Source organism: Poecilia formosa, unplaced genomic scaffold (genome assembly GCF_000485575.1).
Source record: "Poecilia formosa unplaced genomic scaffold, Poecilia_formosa-5.1.2 Scaffold193, whole genome shotgun sequence".
NCBI classification, from domain to species: domain Eukaryota; kingdom Metazoa; phylum Chordata; class Actinopteri; order Cyprinodontiformes; family Poeciliidae; genus Poecilia; species Poecilia formosa.
Genome location: NW_006800132.1, coordinates 1196309 through 1215272, shown reverse-complemented (window position 1 = coordinate 1215272; position 18964 = coordinate 1196309). Strand labels below are relative to the sequence as shown.

Sequence of the window (18964 nt, the reverse complement as noted above, 5' to 3'; positions counted from 1 at the left end):
AGCAAGCGGTACAATGAAACAATGCAACAATGCATATTTGAGTGTGAGAATAGCCCAGTCAAAGTCCACATTTCAATCAGTTTGATCATCTGTGTACTGTAACCTGGACTCAAAGGGACTAGCCAAAAATGTCCGCCACGATTTGTAAAGATCATTTGGATAAAACGTAGAAGAAAAACGGAATTGTTTGTTTTCCGTGTCGATGGCATTAAACCGAAGTAGTTTGTGCTTGTAACGTGACAGAGTTTAAGCAGCATAAATACATTTCCTAAGTTACTGTACAGCTTTATTTCATTTTATTTTATTTTTTTTGAGAACATGTCAAAATCAGTGTACAGCAGTTCCCCAGCTGCCTTCCTTTGTGGAGGAGCCGTTTTGGTTATTTTTAGAGGCAGTTCCAACACCTATGGCTTTCTTAACAAAACCTCAATCACGAGGCGTTACTCTTTGCACGAAGGCGCTCAAACCCCACGGTACGCTACGCCGACATACCAGGAACAGTCCAAATGTGTGCATAGCTCCTCTGCATTTCATATGGAAATAAGCAGCGCCTGTATGCCGCAACATGAAATGAAAACGGAACCTTGGCGCTGATAGGAGGCTGCAATTACTTTTGTTTTGGTTTTCCTTTTTTTTTCTTCCTCCTCCCTTGTAGTTGGGAGAAGCAAGCGATGAAAGGTGGGGAAGGCGTTCCACCTTGTTGCTTCATTTCTTCTGCTGTGTTGCGGCGAAAACGGAGCCGGAACACAATGCCTTCAAATAGATGCCGTTCCTTTCATTCATCCTTTAAATGTTTTCAAAGGAGGCCGTTTCATAGCAGAAAACAAAAAAGTGAAAAAAAACCCACTTTTTTTAATATATACATATATATTAAATGAGCATTTTAAATGACACTTTGGCATCCAGAGACAAATGTGGACTGAAGATTAACGACTTTCGGCATAAACTGTTGTGGCTTCAGAACAAGCATCACCGCAGCAGAAGAGAGTACTGAATTGTCTAGCTGAACCTGGTGATGGCACTTTGTGATGTGTGAATAATTTTTGAGTGATGTCCTTTGGCGAGTAATCTTTGGCTCCCGAAGGACTCGGCACATTAAACCACGAGGCGGGGCTTTCAGAAATCCTTTCAGAGAGCAAATTAAGAAGACGCGATTAAAGCCTGTGTCACAGCAAAGGTCACATGTACACACACGCCTTGTCACAATTTCAGCAGCAAAAGTGGAATAAATGCCTGACCTAAAAACCTTAAAATAGAATGAGAAATGAGCAAGATACAGGGTATTCTAAACTCTCTTAATACATCTAAAATGGTAATTAAATAAATTTTAAATGACTCACATTTTTACATTTTAGCTGCTGGTAATGGGGTTCTGCTCAAATGAAAAGCATATATAATTAACTAATAATGTTAACACCAGGAACTTCAATGTATCTTATCAAGATTTTATGTGACCAACACAAAGTAGAGCATGTCTGTAAGGTGGAAAGAAAATGATGGAGATTTATTTGTTTTGGCAAGGATGAAAAAAATCTAAGAAGTGTGGCGTGCATTTGTAATCAGCGCCATCTGAGTGAGAGATTTGTACAACCGTCGATTGCCACTGTAGCGATTAAAATCTTTGTTTGCTTTATTTCACGTTTTGTACTCAAAGTTCACTATGACAATCTTCTTTCCACTTTCAAAAGTCATTTATTTCTTTTACAACTAAAATCTAAGTTGTCGTTTCCATCTAGAGAAAATAAAACCCTCCAGAACACAAGACTAAACCAGTAGAAAACTTTTTGCCTTTTCTCATTAACACCTGAACAGAATCATACTTCACCTTGATTAACCTCGTACCTGCCGCTGCCATAATTGGTACACAAAATGAAATGCAGCCCCCTGGTGGTGAGAAACGGTATAAAACAAGAAACATGGCTCCTCCATCCACAATTTCAGCTGCAGGTGTTTTGGGGTTTGTCTTACTAGCATATAGGGTTAGGGTTACATATAGCGAACAGATCCATACATAAGAATGTATCGGTGTGGCTAATGAAATATGATACGTGATAATGTATGGAGCTGTTCCTTTTTTGAAATGTTCAAAACTTGGGATGTTTTATAATGCAAGAATTTGCAAAGATCCACATTTGTCTCAGCGGTCCACATACTGTTTTCCCAAAGGTTTTAGCTAATATCAAGATATTTTGTTTGGCTAATGTGAGAAGGTCCTTTGCATTGTTGGTTTTGGCCTTGAGAGTTTCCATGGATACCATTTTTTTGCTTTTGATTAACACTGACCTTAGCTGAGGTTGGCAGTGGTTTAGATGTAGCTTTGCATTATTTTCAGACCTCCTGGATGAGTTGACCGTTCACTCTTTGATTCTGGTAGGTTAGCCACTCCTTGGAAGGTTTCCCACTTTCCCTTAGTTTTCTTGTGGATAATGGTTTCCCTGGAATCCTAAACATCCGAAATGGCAATCCTTTCCAGTTTGATAGATATCAATAGATAGATAGATAGTCTTTGAAAACTTTCTTCCTGATTCAAGTTGTCAGACAACTTCTATTTGAATGTTTTACTGATTGTGCAGTAATCAGGTCTTGTGTGGCTAATGAAAGATGACTAAAAACATGGGGTTTACCACAGTTAAATTATTATTTTAATTAAATTCAGTTGAAGTTCATTGAATCAAGCCAGCACAGTGAACAGTGTTACATATTGAACTGTTGTTTTGCACAAAGGTTTTCTAGCCATAAGCTAATTAGCAAACCCGGTCCTCAATTTTTATGAAAAACATCAAAATTTAAAACAGAGGCAGTTTTACTTTTACATCGCTGGTTTGGACAGCTTGTTTTCTTCTTAATAAATAAAAAAAATAATTTAAAAACGGTACAATATGTTAAAACCACTTCCAAAGATTATGTAAAAAGAAACTGTATCTATGCTAACAAACATAACCCAGGCAGCACTGTGTGGGAAACCCTTCCAGGCGTTGATGTTGTCCGCGTCTCTGTTCTGTAAATGTTGTTAAGTGGCAGCTTTACCTGCTTCTCGGTTTAACTTCTCGTCCCACTTTTGGTGACAGTTAATATTCCGGTTTCATATCGAGGCATGTCACACCGTGTAATGTGAAGCAGCACAACTTGCACTTGGGGTGACACGATAATTATGTACCGCGGCGACCGAAAATGTTGTGAGGTCATCACTCCCACGGTGTGGTAATTTTCCAGGCCCCTTGAAGGAAATGAAACTTGCCGAATAGCAGGTGAGAGACAGAGCGAGGGACGCTGTGAAGAGGGAAAGAGTGAAGGCAATTGACAGGATAAAAATTAGCATTTGATTTCAGCTGCCCCATGGCAACAAAAACTCCCACTTTTGCTGAAACGGCTGTGGATGTTTCTCATAAAATGCATATTGCATTGCAGAGCCTGAGTGGAAATAATGGCTGTGATTTCCCGATACAATTAGGTGGATATCAAAGAAAATGTTTTATCCTTTTAAGCCAGCTGGAATAAAAGTGGCTTTTATTTTTTTCTTTTTGGTTTTGGGAGCGTAAACCTGTTCAGACAGATGTTTCCTTCTTTTGTCTTTTTCGACTTCAGCTGAAAACTGGTCGGACGCTCATTTATTTAAAGAAATTGGCACATCAAGTGGTACTTTGCAAAAGTATTCATACCTCTTAGGCAAATAGGATGTCTGAACTAGCTTTCAAACTTAAATTGACGTTTCTGTCCTTTCTTTTTTGGCAAAATAGCTCAAGTTGAATTAGATTGGAAGAGAGCGTCATTCAATTAAGTCTTGTCACAGATTTTTAATTGAGTTGAAGTCTGGAATTTGAAAATACCTCCAACACCTTATTGTATATCTTGGTCTATGAAAAGAAGAATCTCTCTAAATCAGTAAACATCTTTTTACCCTATTGAACATTACATCAAAAGTCTTCCTAAATGACTATGGCAATGCTGAAAATGATTGATATTTTTGAAAACTGCCTAAAACTAGGAATGCATGGATTGGGATTTTCTGGCTGATTATTGAAAAGATTTTTATACTTGATATAAAAGCACAGTCTGTTAAAAAAAAAAAAGCGTATGAAGTTGTGTTAGAAGTTCGTAAGAAAAAAGAGTTAAACAAAAGACCAGTGGAGCTAAATCACAGCAACAGAAGAGAACGTTGAAATAAATACGTTTGCATTTTATGGATTAGCAGTCAAATTTGGGCAGATGGCAAAAGAAGAAGAAAAAAAAAAAGAAAATCCTGTGGAGACACTTAGTTTCATGGGCCTAATTCAGCATGGCATTAATTTGAAATTAATTATGAGCCCAATTAGATTATTGACAGGTACCACATAATCAATACTGCAGGGGGGCAAAATGACTTTTCACAGCAATGGTCATTAATTTAGCTGAAACAAAGCAGCTCCACATCGGAGTCAATTCAATGGAACGACAGTAAAACGTCAATTTATCCCCTCAGCTATGTTGAACTCTGAGCTCTGTTGTTATACAAAATGGGATGAGTTTTTTTTTTATTTCAGGAATCGTTTATGTGACCCAGAGACTGACAGAGAAGGAATTGTGGAAAGACGCACTATTCTGGGATTTATAGAGAAAGAAGCACTTGATTTAAAAAGAACAATATATGTTGACAGAAGCTGCATAAATAGAGATACATATAGATGAGACCATTTAAAATGATCTGAATGCGTAATTTCTTGGCAAAAATATAATGTGACATCTGAAATCACTGTAGATAAATACATTACTGAGTCTAAATAAAATTGGTTACATTCATGTGAAGCAGACATTATGGTGGAGATTGAACAGCTTCAAAATTAAAATGTAAACAAACAACAAAGCAGCAGATCAACACAGTGTTTAAACTGTGCAGTGGAAGGATTTCCAAGGTTTTTCTTTTTTACCAATAAAAGAAGGGAAAAGTGCAACGTGAATTAACATTTAGTCTGAACTACTTTTCAGTTGAAATGAAGCAAAAGTAGCTGAAATATTTAGTTTCCCTTTAAGATCGATATAGTATTTTCAAATTTTTAATTAAATTTGAATTTGAAAAATGCTTCGATTTAAACCAGCCCATTCACATTTTCCACAGACCAACATCATCGAAAACATTCCCACAGCATGATACTCCCACTACTGTGTCCAGACTAATATGTGTGATGTCAACAAATTCTTCCAAATTTGAACTTATGAAAGAATTGCTCAGGAGTATAGAAGTGTCTTAACGGTTTTATCTCCAAAGTTCGCCTGTCCTACTTGCTGTTCTTTAAATTCTGAGGTCCGTTCCCAGACTCGGATCCTTCCACCTGCACCAAGAAATATGAACAGCGAGTATTTATGAACAGGCACAGCTATTTGCTCCTAAACTCACAACTCTGAACCTTTCATGGTTCTATCTTTACAAAACATTTTTTTCAAAACTTACGTCTTCGTCATGAATACTTTCTGAAATTGGCTTTGATTATGGTGGAGAGATTGTACTTAGTTGGCCTGAAAAAATGACTGGATGTCTTGTTTTCTTTTCTCTGTTATTTCTGCTGACCTGGTTGTCAAACATGCGGACAGTGAGAGCAGTTTGGTGGACAAACCAGGTTTGTCAACCAAGTCTAGTTTTCCTGATGCAGCACATTTTTTTTCAAGGTAAAAAAAATAATTAAAAAAAAAGGAAAAACTTTTTCAGAATTTTAACCTGACAGTTCTTTTTAAAAAAAATATAATTTAGTCATTTTATCGTATTAGATCTGCATTTTTAAATAAACAAAATTACAGAATGATAGTCTTATTACTAAAATATACAAAGTAGCTTTAGCTTAATATGACAAATATAGCAAACAGATTTCAAATAAACTCTAAAACTGTAGCTAAAATTGATCAATTTACATTATTTATGTCATGAAATACAAAAATACTGCAAGTAAAAGGAGGAAAAAAGTTCAATCTGTAACAACTTTAACACATTTTGCACTATAGATATTAAACACATTCCAATTTAGGAATTAACATCAGGAATATTTTTTCTAGCAAGCAGAATAGCTGCACTGTATTTGTCTTGGACGTTTAAACTACATGAAAGTCACCGCAACTGTTCTAGCTACAAGTTGGAAAGCTAAGATTAGCTAATTGTTGTGTTGCTAACTACTATTAGCAACAAAAGGGGATATTGCTCTTCATGTTATGTCTTCAAACACTTAACATGTTCACAATAGAGACTAGAGGTTAGGGTTTGGAGTAAGGATGGTACTTGTGTAAAAGTAGTGAAGGCTAACTGCTAGCCAAATGGCTGCAACTAGCTAATTTTAGCTTTTCAGGACACTCAGTCCAAACGTAGCATTTCTAGGATACAAAGCTGTATTAACAGACGTTAACTTGACTTTTTAGATTTGAATGGTGCTGCTTACCCTGGTTTAGCAATTAATAATTTACGGCAGTATTGAATATTTAAGTTATAGTCCACATTAAATAATTGCCAGTAGGAAGTGACTTAGAGATATTTTGGCTTGATCAAGACATTTCATAATTGAACAGGCTCAAAAGGGAATCTTCAGATAATAATACAACTGAATTAATATCAGCAATGTTTTGACTTTCACTTCCTTTATTCATGAAAAATAATAATTAATCACAATGAGTAGTTTAAGTATTAAGGGAGCTTTATAATTTGGCAGGTGTGAAACAGAAGCAGGAAGCAGGATGAAACGGGAAAACGGGAAAAACATCCCGGAGCTGCTACTGGGATCAGATAAACATGAGTGTTGTCAAACACACAGACTCGGATCAGCTGCTTTCATCAGGCAGACATCCAAACCACCACATGCTGTGTTCGCAGGGGAGGAGTGGGAAAATCAATGCTAATGGGGTTCTCCGCAGGGCCATTTTGATTCAATTAGGTCGCACTGATGGGATTTTTTCCCCTGTTTTTTTCTAAAGTGGAAGAGTTGGAAAACAATGGTGATGCATGGGCTTTTACCGAGTGGCACTTGTAGCATTGATCCCTACACGGTGAACTGATAGCAAAAAAATAAGCAAAAGGAAAGAGAACAAATGTTTGTCAGACTGACTTTATCTGATTAAAAAGTTAAATAGAGGAGACTATTTAATGGAAAATCACGTTTTTTTTTATGTTTCAACTGCAGCATAATGGGACTTTTGTGGTACGCATTTTTACCTTCTACCTTTAAGAACTGACAAAATGTCTAAGTGACCATTGAGACACATTCAACACTCACCATCAAGCACTAGGAAGTAAACATCCTGCCCAAAGACACATCGCCGAAGACGGAAAGCCAGCAGTGAGACGGAAGAAATGGCAGTTTTCCCTTAAATCCGTCCATCATCTTATCACCACCACAGGCTGATGGAAATGCCAAACGATGTCTGGAGCCCTCAGAGAGAGACCGCCTCATGCTGAGTGCATAAAAATCCCTCCTCCGCTCTCTGAAAAATGCTGTCATCACCGCAGCCATCATATCCATTCATCTTTACCCTTATTATGATAAAAAGAAGGGGCTGAGACGTCTTCATAAATTACTCCGAGCCCCGCCATCGCCTGAGTTAAGGGCACAACTCCCCTTCATTGTTTACCATAAACGGCGAAGCGGCGCATTGTTAAAAAAAAAAAAAAAAAAAAAAGGTTCGTGATTTAAATCCCAGCCAGGGGCTTTCGGTGTGGAGCTAGCATGGTGTAGCTGTGCATTTTATCTGGATGCTTTGGCTTCTAGAAGCATCCGCGTTTTAGTGGCGGTCCGAACTGCATTTAGGTTGATTTTGGTTTGCGAGCCGTCCAGGCCTGAAAGATAAGGACCAAGGATTAAGAATTGATGGAGGTGTACCTGCTAACGTGATCTGTTTTCGGAAAGCTAATTACGTTGCGGCTCTGATTGCCCTGCACTCATCAGCACTTTAATGTCAGATCAATTTTGACCTTTTGATGACGCATCGACTTATTTCTTCAACTCCGCTGATCTCTGGAAACAAGAATTCAGTTCACAGCTTTTGAACTTATTGCAAATTGTTTCCAAATTATATACGAATTAAAGTATGCACATGGAGTGCAGTACGGAGATGAGCTCTAATAATCGCCTAAATGTTCCTGGGGGGGGAAAAAAAAAAAAAAAAACGCACAATTTTTGTTGTTAAAAAAATATCGATTCTTCTAAAAGTTACATATTTTAACTAAATATCGGTGGAGGTGTACATGTATGTTTCAGCATTTATATATATTAATGTATTAGAAAAAAAATCAAACAAACTGTATTGCATATTATGCAAACAAAATAGGGCATTTTGATCAGGGGTTGGTTGCATGCAGCTGCATATTTAGTTGCTATTTCTCTTGGGAAAGTTGTCCTGTTGTGCTTTCGAGTCATTGATGTTCCAGGAAAAAAAAAGTAATCTGTGCCATGCAAATTCATCATGGAGGAGACTCTGTTTAAGAGGTTGTGCTCAGTATTCATAGCTGGGCCTGATCCTCTGTGTATTATGAATACTGTATGTCCAGGCAGGCTCTGTATGCAATCTAGCAAGAGCACAGGCAACAGGTTTCATGATTGGAATAAACTAAAATAAAACCGCATTTCCATGAAAGTCGGCATGCTGTCTGTAGAAGGTAAACACGAACAGAAAGAGGACATCTGCATACTGGCTTGACAAAAAAAGAAGAAGAAAAAATGTCCCTATTTTTTACGGGACACAGGGAAGATTCTTCAAAAATGATGGAACAGGGTCAAGAAAACAAACATTTGGAAGCTGTGGAAACTAGATTTTGAAGCCAAATGTTTTCTAAGAGGCTACAAGAGTTTGATGATTGTTTTGTTTTTAGTTTGTTACAAACAGACTTAATACAAAATAAATCTCTTCATAAATCTTTCTGGGTTTTGACACATTTGTAAAATGTGTAAAAACATTTTGCAATGTTTTCACACAAAAAAAATGTATCACCATTTTTTTGTGATACAAAAAAAAGGTTTTATATCACCATTTTTGCTTAATTTTGTTGAATATTTAATATGCTAGTGTTGAATGTTTTCTTGAGGTTAAATTCTTTTTTCTTGGAGTCGAACCATATCATGACACAGTAATAAATACTGACCTACATTTCTTATTCATAAATCTCTTCAGGTTTTATGACCATTAGAAAGCTTTGTTGTTGTTTTTTGGTTAAGCCAATTTTTGAATAAGTAGGAAAAAATGGCAAAATCTTCTTGGTTTTGACGTATAGTTGGATTTTGTGAGAAGCCAAAAAAATGTTATTTCTTTTCTTTTTTTAGCTTTCTAGCAGTAACCAACCTGACGAAGTTAAGTAAAAAGTAAACGGTTTCTGATTTTATTCACCCAAACCAAAAGTTTTGTTTTATATAATGACATATAGCTCCGGACCTTGATCCTGACTCCACCATATTTCACTGTGGCTATGGTGTGTAGTATATCTTTTTTTATGCCAAACTTACCTCATGTTTTTAAGGAAATTCAAAAATATTTGACTCCCATAATTTAAGAAATATTGTTTCTTCTTCAATTTTGCTGTCATGCTTAAAAAAACTGCAACCTTTATCAACTAGTTTCCCTTTTTTGATTTTATTATCTCTTCATCAGATCAGATTTTTTTTTCAGCATTTAAAAATATTTTCATGAAATGTACAATATTCACTTTTAATGAAAATGCACAGACATTCTTCAGTGATTTTGTTTATAAAAAATACAAACATTCTTCTTTCACAGAGACATCGTGTCATTAATAATTTACAGGGTCAATCCCTGACGAAAGCTCAACCGCGTTTTCTCATTTACATTGTGGCGAACAGCCGGCAGGTTGCTTTCAAATATTAAATACAACTTTAAATAGACTTTAAATATACAAACAAAGCAAACACTGGAAAGCAAAAAAAAAAAAAAAAAAAAAAAAAGAAAAATCTGATTTGCAACAAAACAACTAGATTTTTAGCAAAGTACAGTGGACAAGTTTATGACATTCATGCAAAAGATTCGAGTTTTTGGCTGGAAAACTCAACACTCTGCAAATAAGGCATACCAGACTAATCAGCAGCAATGAAAAGTTATTTTAAAAAAAATGCTTTTTATATTTTATTGTAAAGTCACTGGTGTCCATGCTCAAGAATACAGAGCCAGAAAATTCAAAAGGTTCAAGTAGAGACAGCAAAGTTCAACTCTGGTGAAAGGAAACAGTTCATTGGCTGGTCCTGGTATCACAAACAGCGGCTCTTCTTCGTTGCTTCACATTTAGGAGTCATCTTCAGTTTTTATGACATGAAACAGGGTGACATTAAAGATCACTTGGTGTCCGTTGTTCCAGGCGTACAGCGCCCGCTCTCTGGCATTGTAGTCAAGCATGGAGATGTGAAAGTATTGGTTGTGGAACGGGATGTCTATGTACTCGTAGCTGGACGTCTTGGTGGAGTACGCGTAGTAAACCTTCGCTCCCGACAGGTGGGAGTTGGTGATATACAGCGTCCCGCAGATCATGAACGATTCGCCCGCGTTCCTCTTGGAGTACTCCGTATTCCACGTCTTCAGCACCTGCAGGGTGTCGGGGTCTATCTGTGAGATCACAACATTGCCGGCGTTCTGATTGGTGGCGTACACGACCCACATTCCCAGTTCGTCGGCCATGACGTCGATGTCGGAGTACCCCCCCCAGGTGTACGGGTACATGTTGTGGAAGCCGGCGAACTCCAGGGCTCTTTGGGCGAGAACGGTGCCCGTCTCGAAGTTGTACTTGACGATTATGTTGCTCTGGTACTTGTTGTAGTAAAGCGAGCCGTTGTAGACGATGTGGTTGGTTCCCTCCCATTTGAACGGGAGGCTGTAGGTTTGAGAGACCACTCCCGACACAAAATCATCTATCGTCTTGTACTCGCGCACAATCTTGCTGTTGGTGTAACTGTCCATATACCAAACCTATGTCAGAGAGGACGGAGGAATGAGTTAGAGTTGCACCTGATTCTGCGGGGACTGGCTACAATATTCCACTCTCTCAAATTCTTTCACGGTAACACCACAAAGTTTTTTTTACGAGGTTTTACGTGATCGACCAACTTTAAGAAGTGGATAATAATAAATTGGAAGGAAAATAGTTTGCGGTTTTCAGCTCTCTTTACTGTAATACCTCAAAATAAATCCAGTGTCGCACATGTGATGGATGACTACTTCTCTCACAAGAAAAATGTATTTAAGTTTCTTTGCACATCCCAATATTCAGGGCAAAAACTGCAGCACGCGTTTGTATTCGGCCCAATTTACTCATATTCCTCTAAATAAAATCCAGTGCATCCAAATGCTTCAGAATGTCACTTTAAATACATTTTTTCTGTGAAGGCCTCTGAGATGATTTCAAGGGTAAAAAAAAAAAAAAACTAACAAAATTGCCAGCATGTATCAATGTCTTAATGTTTCCAAAATTTATTTGTTTCCTGGAGGTTTACTGAACAAACAGCATCATGAAAACCAAGCGACACACCAGAGGTATTACTGGTAAATATCCATTACTTAGAAAAAGTACCAGAACTATACATATGCAGACCAATATTTTGGGGATTTTATTATTATTATTCAAAATTTTCCATCAATATTCTTTTTTTTGTCTGTGTTGGACTAACATAAAATTTTAACATAAGGTGGTTGTGTGACAAAATGTGAGAAAGTCTAGGTCTATACATTTGCAACCCACTGTGTGACACCATCAACTATTATCATTGGTAATTCTCTACATGATTATATCAAAAAATTACAGCCACAAATAGAAAATAATCCAACCAGAATCACTGCTTCACTCTTTCTCTTACTGTTAAAAATCTAAATCTACTCCACAAGCGTTCTCCTCTCTGATCTTTGGGGAAAAAAAAAAAAAAACAACAACAAACCCAATCTCATCATGACTCACCCTGTTGTTTCGGGTTGCTGCAAGCGGATCCGTCATCCAAGCCCCAAACCGGGTTCCAGATGTCTTTATCGTAACGGGTCCAGTGATTTTCATTAATTTCCCGCATGCTGTTGATACAGAAAAGCAGCAATAAGATGTTCTGGGGGTGGTTTCAGTCTCTAACTAGATTCCTCAAGCCAATTTCATGCCTGCGTCGCCAGGGAGCGTGCCCCCCGTGCATACTAAGATAGCACCGACAACCGCATACTTTATTTAACTCGAAGCTTAATTGTCCGACTGTTGTTTGAATCTAAAAGTTACTCTGCGTTCACGGGGTTTCTACCATTTTTTCTGTTTTTTTTTTATCGTAGCCGCGCTGGTCCTTAGTTCAAAACCGTGTACAAAAACAACCGTCTCTTAAATGAAACTGCGGTTTTCCCCTCTTGCCTCCTCCAAAGCAGAAGAAAACAAGAGCCTTAAAAAGCTCAGGGTTAGTTAGTGATTCAGACCCCGAACTTCTGACTAATTCATAGCATCACAAACTTCTCTGGAAAAGCGGGGCTGCAGTCGAAGAAGATTAACACCACAAGCTGCTTCGTTTTCTGCTCATTAGAAGGCGATAAGGGAGGACATGTTACTCCTAATTGCCTCCTTCAAGAGATCGTGGAAGATTTTGCTGTTAAAAGTCATCAATCCAAAACAAGCCGACACGAGCGCGAACCGGATTGGCCTCGTTTTGTCGCACTGGAGTGGAAGTTGAGGGAGCTAACCATTAACCACTTGGGATTTCTTTGAAAGGAAGACAATGTTCACATGCTTCAGTGCAGCGACTGACTGGACATAACCTGGCAACATATGCAAAAAAACTTAACTGTACCTGCAGAATGGAGGCGCAGAAAAAATTAGATTTGCAATTCTGAGTGCGTGGAATTCTGAATTGATTCAAAATGCCCCCAAAATGTATTTTAAAATGCGTTTTAGCTGTACGTCTGTGATGCTGTTATTTGTGAGTGTAGTCCCAATTATTCAAATGTTATTTTGAATAATTCTTGAATATATATTTTTTTATTTGAGAAAAAGCCAGGCGGCTAAGCTAACGTAATCCTGGTAAGTTAAGTTGCAGAGTTTGATGCAGAAACATATTTTCGTCCAAATATAAACGGATGCAATTTGATTCAGTGCACCACCTTCCAGAACTGTTTTAAATAAATGTTCTGTATGTTTACAATGTCTTTTCCTCTCAGTCACACCATTTAAACAGAATCCCCAGATTGTTTGACTAGAAAAATTGGTTTCTGAATCAAAAATTGTTTCGGAATTGCTGACAGATTCGCATCTCTGTCGCAGTAGAATGGCACTTCAGTGCAGCCAATGCACAAGACTCCACTGCTGAAGAGAAATCATACTGATTGTTCAAACTTTACTACAGAAGACGTGCAATAGTCAGTGGAGTACAGGGAAATATGTAAGGAAGATTTTCATCCTGGAAATCACATGCCAAGGTGACGTTTCTAAGTGGGAACATCATAGCATGGACTGTGAATGGGTCAAAAATCACACCTGACCTGAGCAATGCACATGACCAAAACAAAATGAAAAACAAAACGAAAAACAAAGTACTCTGTAAATGTTCAGTTCCCTATGTTATTCCCAAAACTTCATTTGTGGACTAACTCCACTAATTTATTTTTCATGTATTAAGTCATTGCAGACAATTGTTTTGAATTTTATGTCAATTGCACCAAGTTAAAATATTTAAACTGAGAAAAACCCTTGTGGTGTTCAACTCTTGTTTTACCAGCTGCATATAAGAAGCTTTATGAATCTGTGGACAATACTTTTTACTCACGTATCCTATATGGTTATTTTTCTATATGCTACCCAGCAGCATAAAAAATGAGGAAGGTGAAGGTATGGTTCTGACAACTTCTGGCTGCATGTAATATTTCTTCTGCTGGTGTTATTCATTTTTCTGTGGAACGCCGGGGCTGTTTTTTTATTTTTTTTATTTTTTTTTTTAATAAGACTTCAGAATAACGCTGAGCTCATGCAGGTTTCACAATATATCAGCTTCCTTGAGACATGATTAAAATTCTGACTTAATCCAGTGGGGAGCGGTGGACATAAACAGCACTCACTTAGTTTGCCCATGCAGCTGCGCAGCCTGGTGTCCAGCCGCAGGACCCGCTGGTACAGTTCGTCGTAGTCGTAGGCCCCGATCTCTTCCTGGATGCCCGTCAGCACCACAGATAGGTTCCTGATCTCCTCCTTGAACTGGGAGATGAGCGCGGCGTCCATCTTGTACTGCTCCAGCACGGGGATCAACGGCTTCAGCTCGTCCATCTTGTCCTTAAGCTCCTGAGGTGGGGGAGGTGAGGGGAGAGGGATGGCGGCGGCGGAAAAATGATGGGAGACGGCATGATGATGAGAGACACGGGAGAGGCAGTCAGGAGGGAGACATCGTGCTGTTTGACGGGATCAAAACCTACTTCAAGACGTGATGGATGTGTGAAGCCAGAACAGCGTGGCTATTTGCTGGGAGGAGGGGGGGAGGGGTGAAAGCATCTGCTGCTACAGTGACTTGAAAGTTTACGGCCAACATCTTCCGCAAATGCAAAGTTACAAAGTTTTACAGTTTCGAAGTCGGCCTTCTATCACCTGAAGAACGTTTCCAGGTCTGAACGACTGAAGTCGCAGTAAGATCTAGAAAATATCATCCGTGTGTTTATCTTTAGTTGCTTTGATTTCTGCAAAAGCGTCTTCACGGGCCTGCTTAAAAACAACAACCAAAAAACATTCAGACAGCTGCAGCTGATCAAAAACACTGCTGCTGGCATTCTGACTAAAACCAGGAAGTTAGAGCACATCACTCCAGTTCTACAGTCCTTCCTCTGGCTCCCTGTAGCTCAGAGAATAAACTTTAAAATACTTGATAAGTTTATAAATGACTGAACGGCTTAGTTCAGTCATTTACATTAAAGATCTACTGTTGTCATAGCAACCTTCCAGACCAATCAGGTCTTCTGGTTCTGTTCTGAACCAGAACCAAACATGGAGAAGCAGCATTCAGCTTCTATGCACCACAAATCTGGAACAAACTTCCAGGAAACTGCAAAACAGCTGAAACACTGAGATTCTTTAAATCTAGACTGAAAACCCATCAGTTCAGGAGCTGCCTTTACATTCATAATAAATGAAACGTTGACCAACATATTTGATGTGTGCTGATAATTTGAACGATGGCACTTGACAAATGCAATGTCTGATACTGGTTTTAACAATTGTTGATTGCATGAAGTTTATGGTGTTTTGCATGTTTTCATGATGTAAACTCCTTGAACTGCATCTCCATACAGATAAATACCAGAGGACTAAGTTGGAGAACCAACAATGAGGTCATGATTCATTTGCAAAAGATGTATTTTTAAAACTTATTGATGAGAACCACTAAAACTCAAAGGACTGCGGAAAAAAAAAGAAGAAAAAGTCACAGAACAGAACAATGGTAGAAAAGTGCTGCGGCAGAACTGGGAGAACAATGACCGGGAGATCGAGGCAGAAATGGGCAGTGAGATCAGCACTAGTAAAACAATGGCATGGCGAATCCGGCACAGATGAAGCAAAGCAGCAAACAGAACAAAACAAAAACCCGAGGTCCTGAACCTGCGGCTTCAGAGTTGCGTTTGGTTCTTTAGGCTCTCCACGGTGCCTCTTAACAGCTTTGAGCAGTAATGTTGTAAAACTGTTCCGATATCTAAAGCGAAGAATAATTGTTTCCCCCCAAGGCTGGTGTAGATTCTGCAGCTCAAGGCAAAATCTATTTGGGAGTAGTAAGAAAAATGTCTTTCTGCATTGTAAATGTTGCAAACGCCTGATGTTGAACAAGAGATATTTCCCAGACATTATTCAGGAACAAACTCCAAACTATTTTTTACTTTTCTTCTCATACTTCCAATGAATAAAAAGGGAAAGCCTAATCACCACGAAGGTCAAGAATGGTTCTGAAATCCAACATTTTGTGACAAAAATCTCACAACTAACATTACCTTTCGTTGATTGTGTCCCACAGTCACAACAAGTCGTTTTCACAAAATTATAGGGAAAGAAAACCATCAACAACAAAAACTTCAACAATTTCTTCTGGTTTTTACATCAGGGTTTAACATCAAAACATCTTCTTCAACAGAAAAGTAGAATGTTTGCTCAATGTGACTTTTCTTTCTAGGAAAAAAATGTTTTTTCCCCCCGCAAATAACTTGACATAAAAGCAACTTTTAACTATTTCATACTCCAGCATCTGCTGTCCAGGGTAATCTACAGACCAGAGCTACAGCGTTACATCATACTGTATATTATAAGTATTGTAACTTATATATACCGATGTCTTAACTTTTTCCATGGGTTTTACCACCTTAGTAAAGCCGTTAGCCTGTTAGCTCAAGGGAAGGGTAGTAACTTGTTACATTTACTCAGCTATATTTTATTCTATAAAATTTAGAGAAAAATTAACCTTTAGAAGTAGCTTTGTAGCACCACACTTTTTACTTCTACATGAACAATGTTACTATGAAGTAACTTTTACTTTAGTAAACTTTCTGCCTACAGAAACACACACACACACAGTTTGTGTTTAAGTGAGACTTCTTGTTTGTTCACATGCTTCATTGTCCTGTCATTTTCGCTCTGCTGAATCTGCTGTTCCATTTGGAGGTCAAATGAATACGAAGTAAAAAGAAGATAACGCCACAGGAAGTACTTTGTCCCGTTCTACCATATTTCAATTACCTGCTGTAAGAAAGAATTCAGAGAGTTTCATGTTAGGAGGAAAAATATTTGGAAATGAGTTTTTTAGCTTGAATTTGTTGTTTTATCATGATGTTCTCTTTTTCAGATAAGCTTATATTTTTGTTTTTTGATTACCTTATTTTCACAAATTAAATCAGATGTTACAATATATTAAATTGCCCTTTTAACCAAATAACTTTTTAGATTACTCATTTTACCTCTACTTGAGTACAAATGCGTTTTTGGCCACTCCACCCACCTCTTCCCACAAGCTGCACAGAGCACATCTGAGAAACTGGTGATGAAATGTTACAAACATGAAAGCCGAACAATAGAATTAATGAAATGGAACAATCATACAGGGTTTTACCTCTCTATTTTATGGGGGCATTTATCAGTGAGTCATATCAAAACACAGAGCAAGCACTTTAGAATTAGCAAAGCGCTAAGGTAAACTGCTTCACATGAAAATATTGTCAGCAGGAGTGAGGTGGCAGTTTTCTGTAGACGACAGTTGGATGTGCTGAGTGAGCCAGGATAAGGCTGCTGCATGAGTTTCAGATTTAGAAGTGTTCAAAAAATTGGCTTTCCTTAAAAAAGTCTGTGTGAGCAAGAGACCAAACATCTCTTACTGTGAAGAAAAACATACAATGTACTGAAATCATTGAGTTACGAGGGATAAAATAATAATAATAGCAATCTATATCAAATGATACTCTTGAAATTTGTGATTTTACTGCACTTTAAAACCACTGTGGTTTTAAGAAAGTGCATGCCATTCAATTCAACTTCATTTTAAAAGGGCAGTATTATGTAAAATTGACTTCTTTGAGCTTTACATCATGTTGTAACATTATTCCCTCATCAAAAATATACCTGGAGTGTTGCTTTGATTCTTTCATGCATGTTACAGAAATCCTTTAATCTCTCATTGCAAAAACGCCCAGGCGGACCTAGCCCCGCCTTCGAGGACAAAGCTCCTCCCTGGAGCTACTTCCGCCTCACAGAGCAGCCTTCCCCCACGATTCCCATACTCAGCTCCTTCAGACTAGCCAGCAGCAATTAGCAAACACCTGGTGGAACTGGGCATCAGCTGAGCTCGTTATAGGAGCTACTTCTCAGTGCAACGCTGGTAAAAACGGTTAAAGGGTTAATAGGGGAGCCATGTTTGATAACTTCTTGAAGGCGGAGTTTCAGGAGCTTTTTAAAGCAACAGAACAAAGTAATATCTTTTAAGTCATATTTGATATATACAGTAATTTTAACCAAAGTTAACATAGTCACTTGATTATGCTATGAAATTGCACTGTCTGGCTAAAAAACAGATGATGCTGCCCCTTTAATATGGTTCAACATTATGGCTTTGTATTGGCAGTGGCTCATCTTGACTGATTTTGGGTCAAAATTGGACACAAAAAATTTTAAGCAGGAAATCCTGAGGCCCAGGACTCCAAAGTGCTTTAAATTCAGTGTAAAATGTGGGTAGAGGGTCTCTTCTGGGGTGCGGCGGTGGAACAGGGCTGAAGCACAACTCAAGTCAGGAGACGCCTTAGTCCTTCATGTGACCACGACAGGATCGCGTCCCAGCCTGATGACCTTTGTCTTCCTTTCTCTCACAACACACTTTCCTGTCTGACAACTGTCAAATAAAGGGCAACAAAACCCACCTCTTCTACTTATAGTGTAAAAAAAGGGTCTAAAACGAGATCTGAATGAAATACAATCAACCCAGGCAACTAAGTGAAGTAAACCCAGGGGTTTAAACGAAGCGCTGTGATAACAGAGTGCTTTGGAGTACCTGGAAATTCTTGGCCATGATGGATTTCCTGTCATCTTCAACCTGTCTGAACTTGGTCCTCAGGCCTTTCATCTGGTTCTCCATCTTTATGACATATTGGAAATCCCTCTGAGTGCGCAGGTTCAGCACTTCAATGGACTGAGACATGTTCTGCACCTTAAACGAAAAAGGTCAAGGTCAGCAACGACCCGAGACGGTCTCTGTTCGCAGACTGAGCTAATAGCATGTAATCAATATATTGTACAAATGGCTCAAAGTACTGCCACTGCACTGTAAAGAAAAGCTCAAATTTATGGTAAAATTCATATTTATATGGTGAAATTCTGGTAACCGCATTTTTTTATACAGTGTAGTTAGTGTATATTTTCTTTATATATATATATATATATATATATATATAGCGCTTTTAAGACTCTTAAATAAAGATGATTTCTTCACATTGTATCTGTAACTCAAAATTATTTGTGTAAAAACAAAACATAATTGTTTTTACACAAACAATGCTA

The 18964-nt window shown here is 38.1% G+C and overlaps 1 protein-coding gene and 1 long non-coding RNA gene across 3 annotated transcripts in view; both read right to left on the bottom strand.

Moving 5' to 3' along the window:
• Window positions 1–2618: 2618 nt before the first annotated feature.
• On the bottom strand, window positions 2619–8022 carry LOC103148008 (uncharacterized). Its single transcript, XR_477312.2, has 2 exons — window positions 7227–8022; window positions 2619–3270 (listed from the first exon to the last, which is right to left on the bottom strand). It is a non-coding gene; the product is annotated as an uncharacterized LOC103148008 (long non-coding RNA).
• Window positions 8023–9672: 1650 nt separating this feature from the next.
• Window positions 9673–18964, bottom strand: part of olfm3a (olfactomedin 3a) — a 34970-nt gene continuing 25678 nt past the window's right edge. For both annotated transcript variants that reach the window (XM_007566599.2, XM_007566600.2), the window contains exons 3-6: window positions 18459–18614; window positions 14014–14233; window positions 11897–12003; window positions 9673–10914 (exon numbers count right to left, since the gene is read on the bottom strand). In XM_007566599.2, coding sequence (XP_007566661.1) covers window positions 10237–10914; window positions 11897–12003; window positions 14014–14233; window positions 18459–18614 — 1161 coding nt within the window. In that variant the 3' untranslated portion in view covers window positions 9673–10236. The remainder of the gene's footprint in view (window positions 10915–11896; window positions 12004–14013; window positions 14234–18458; window positions 18615–18964) is intronic.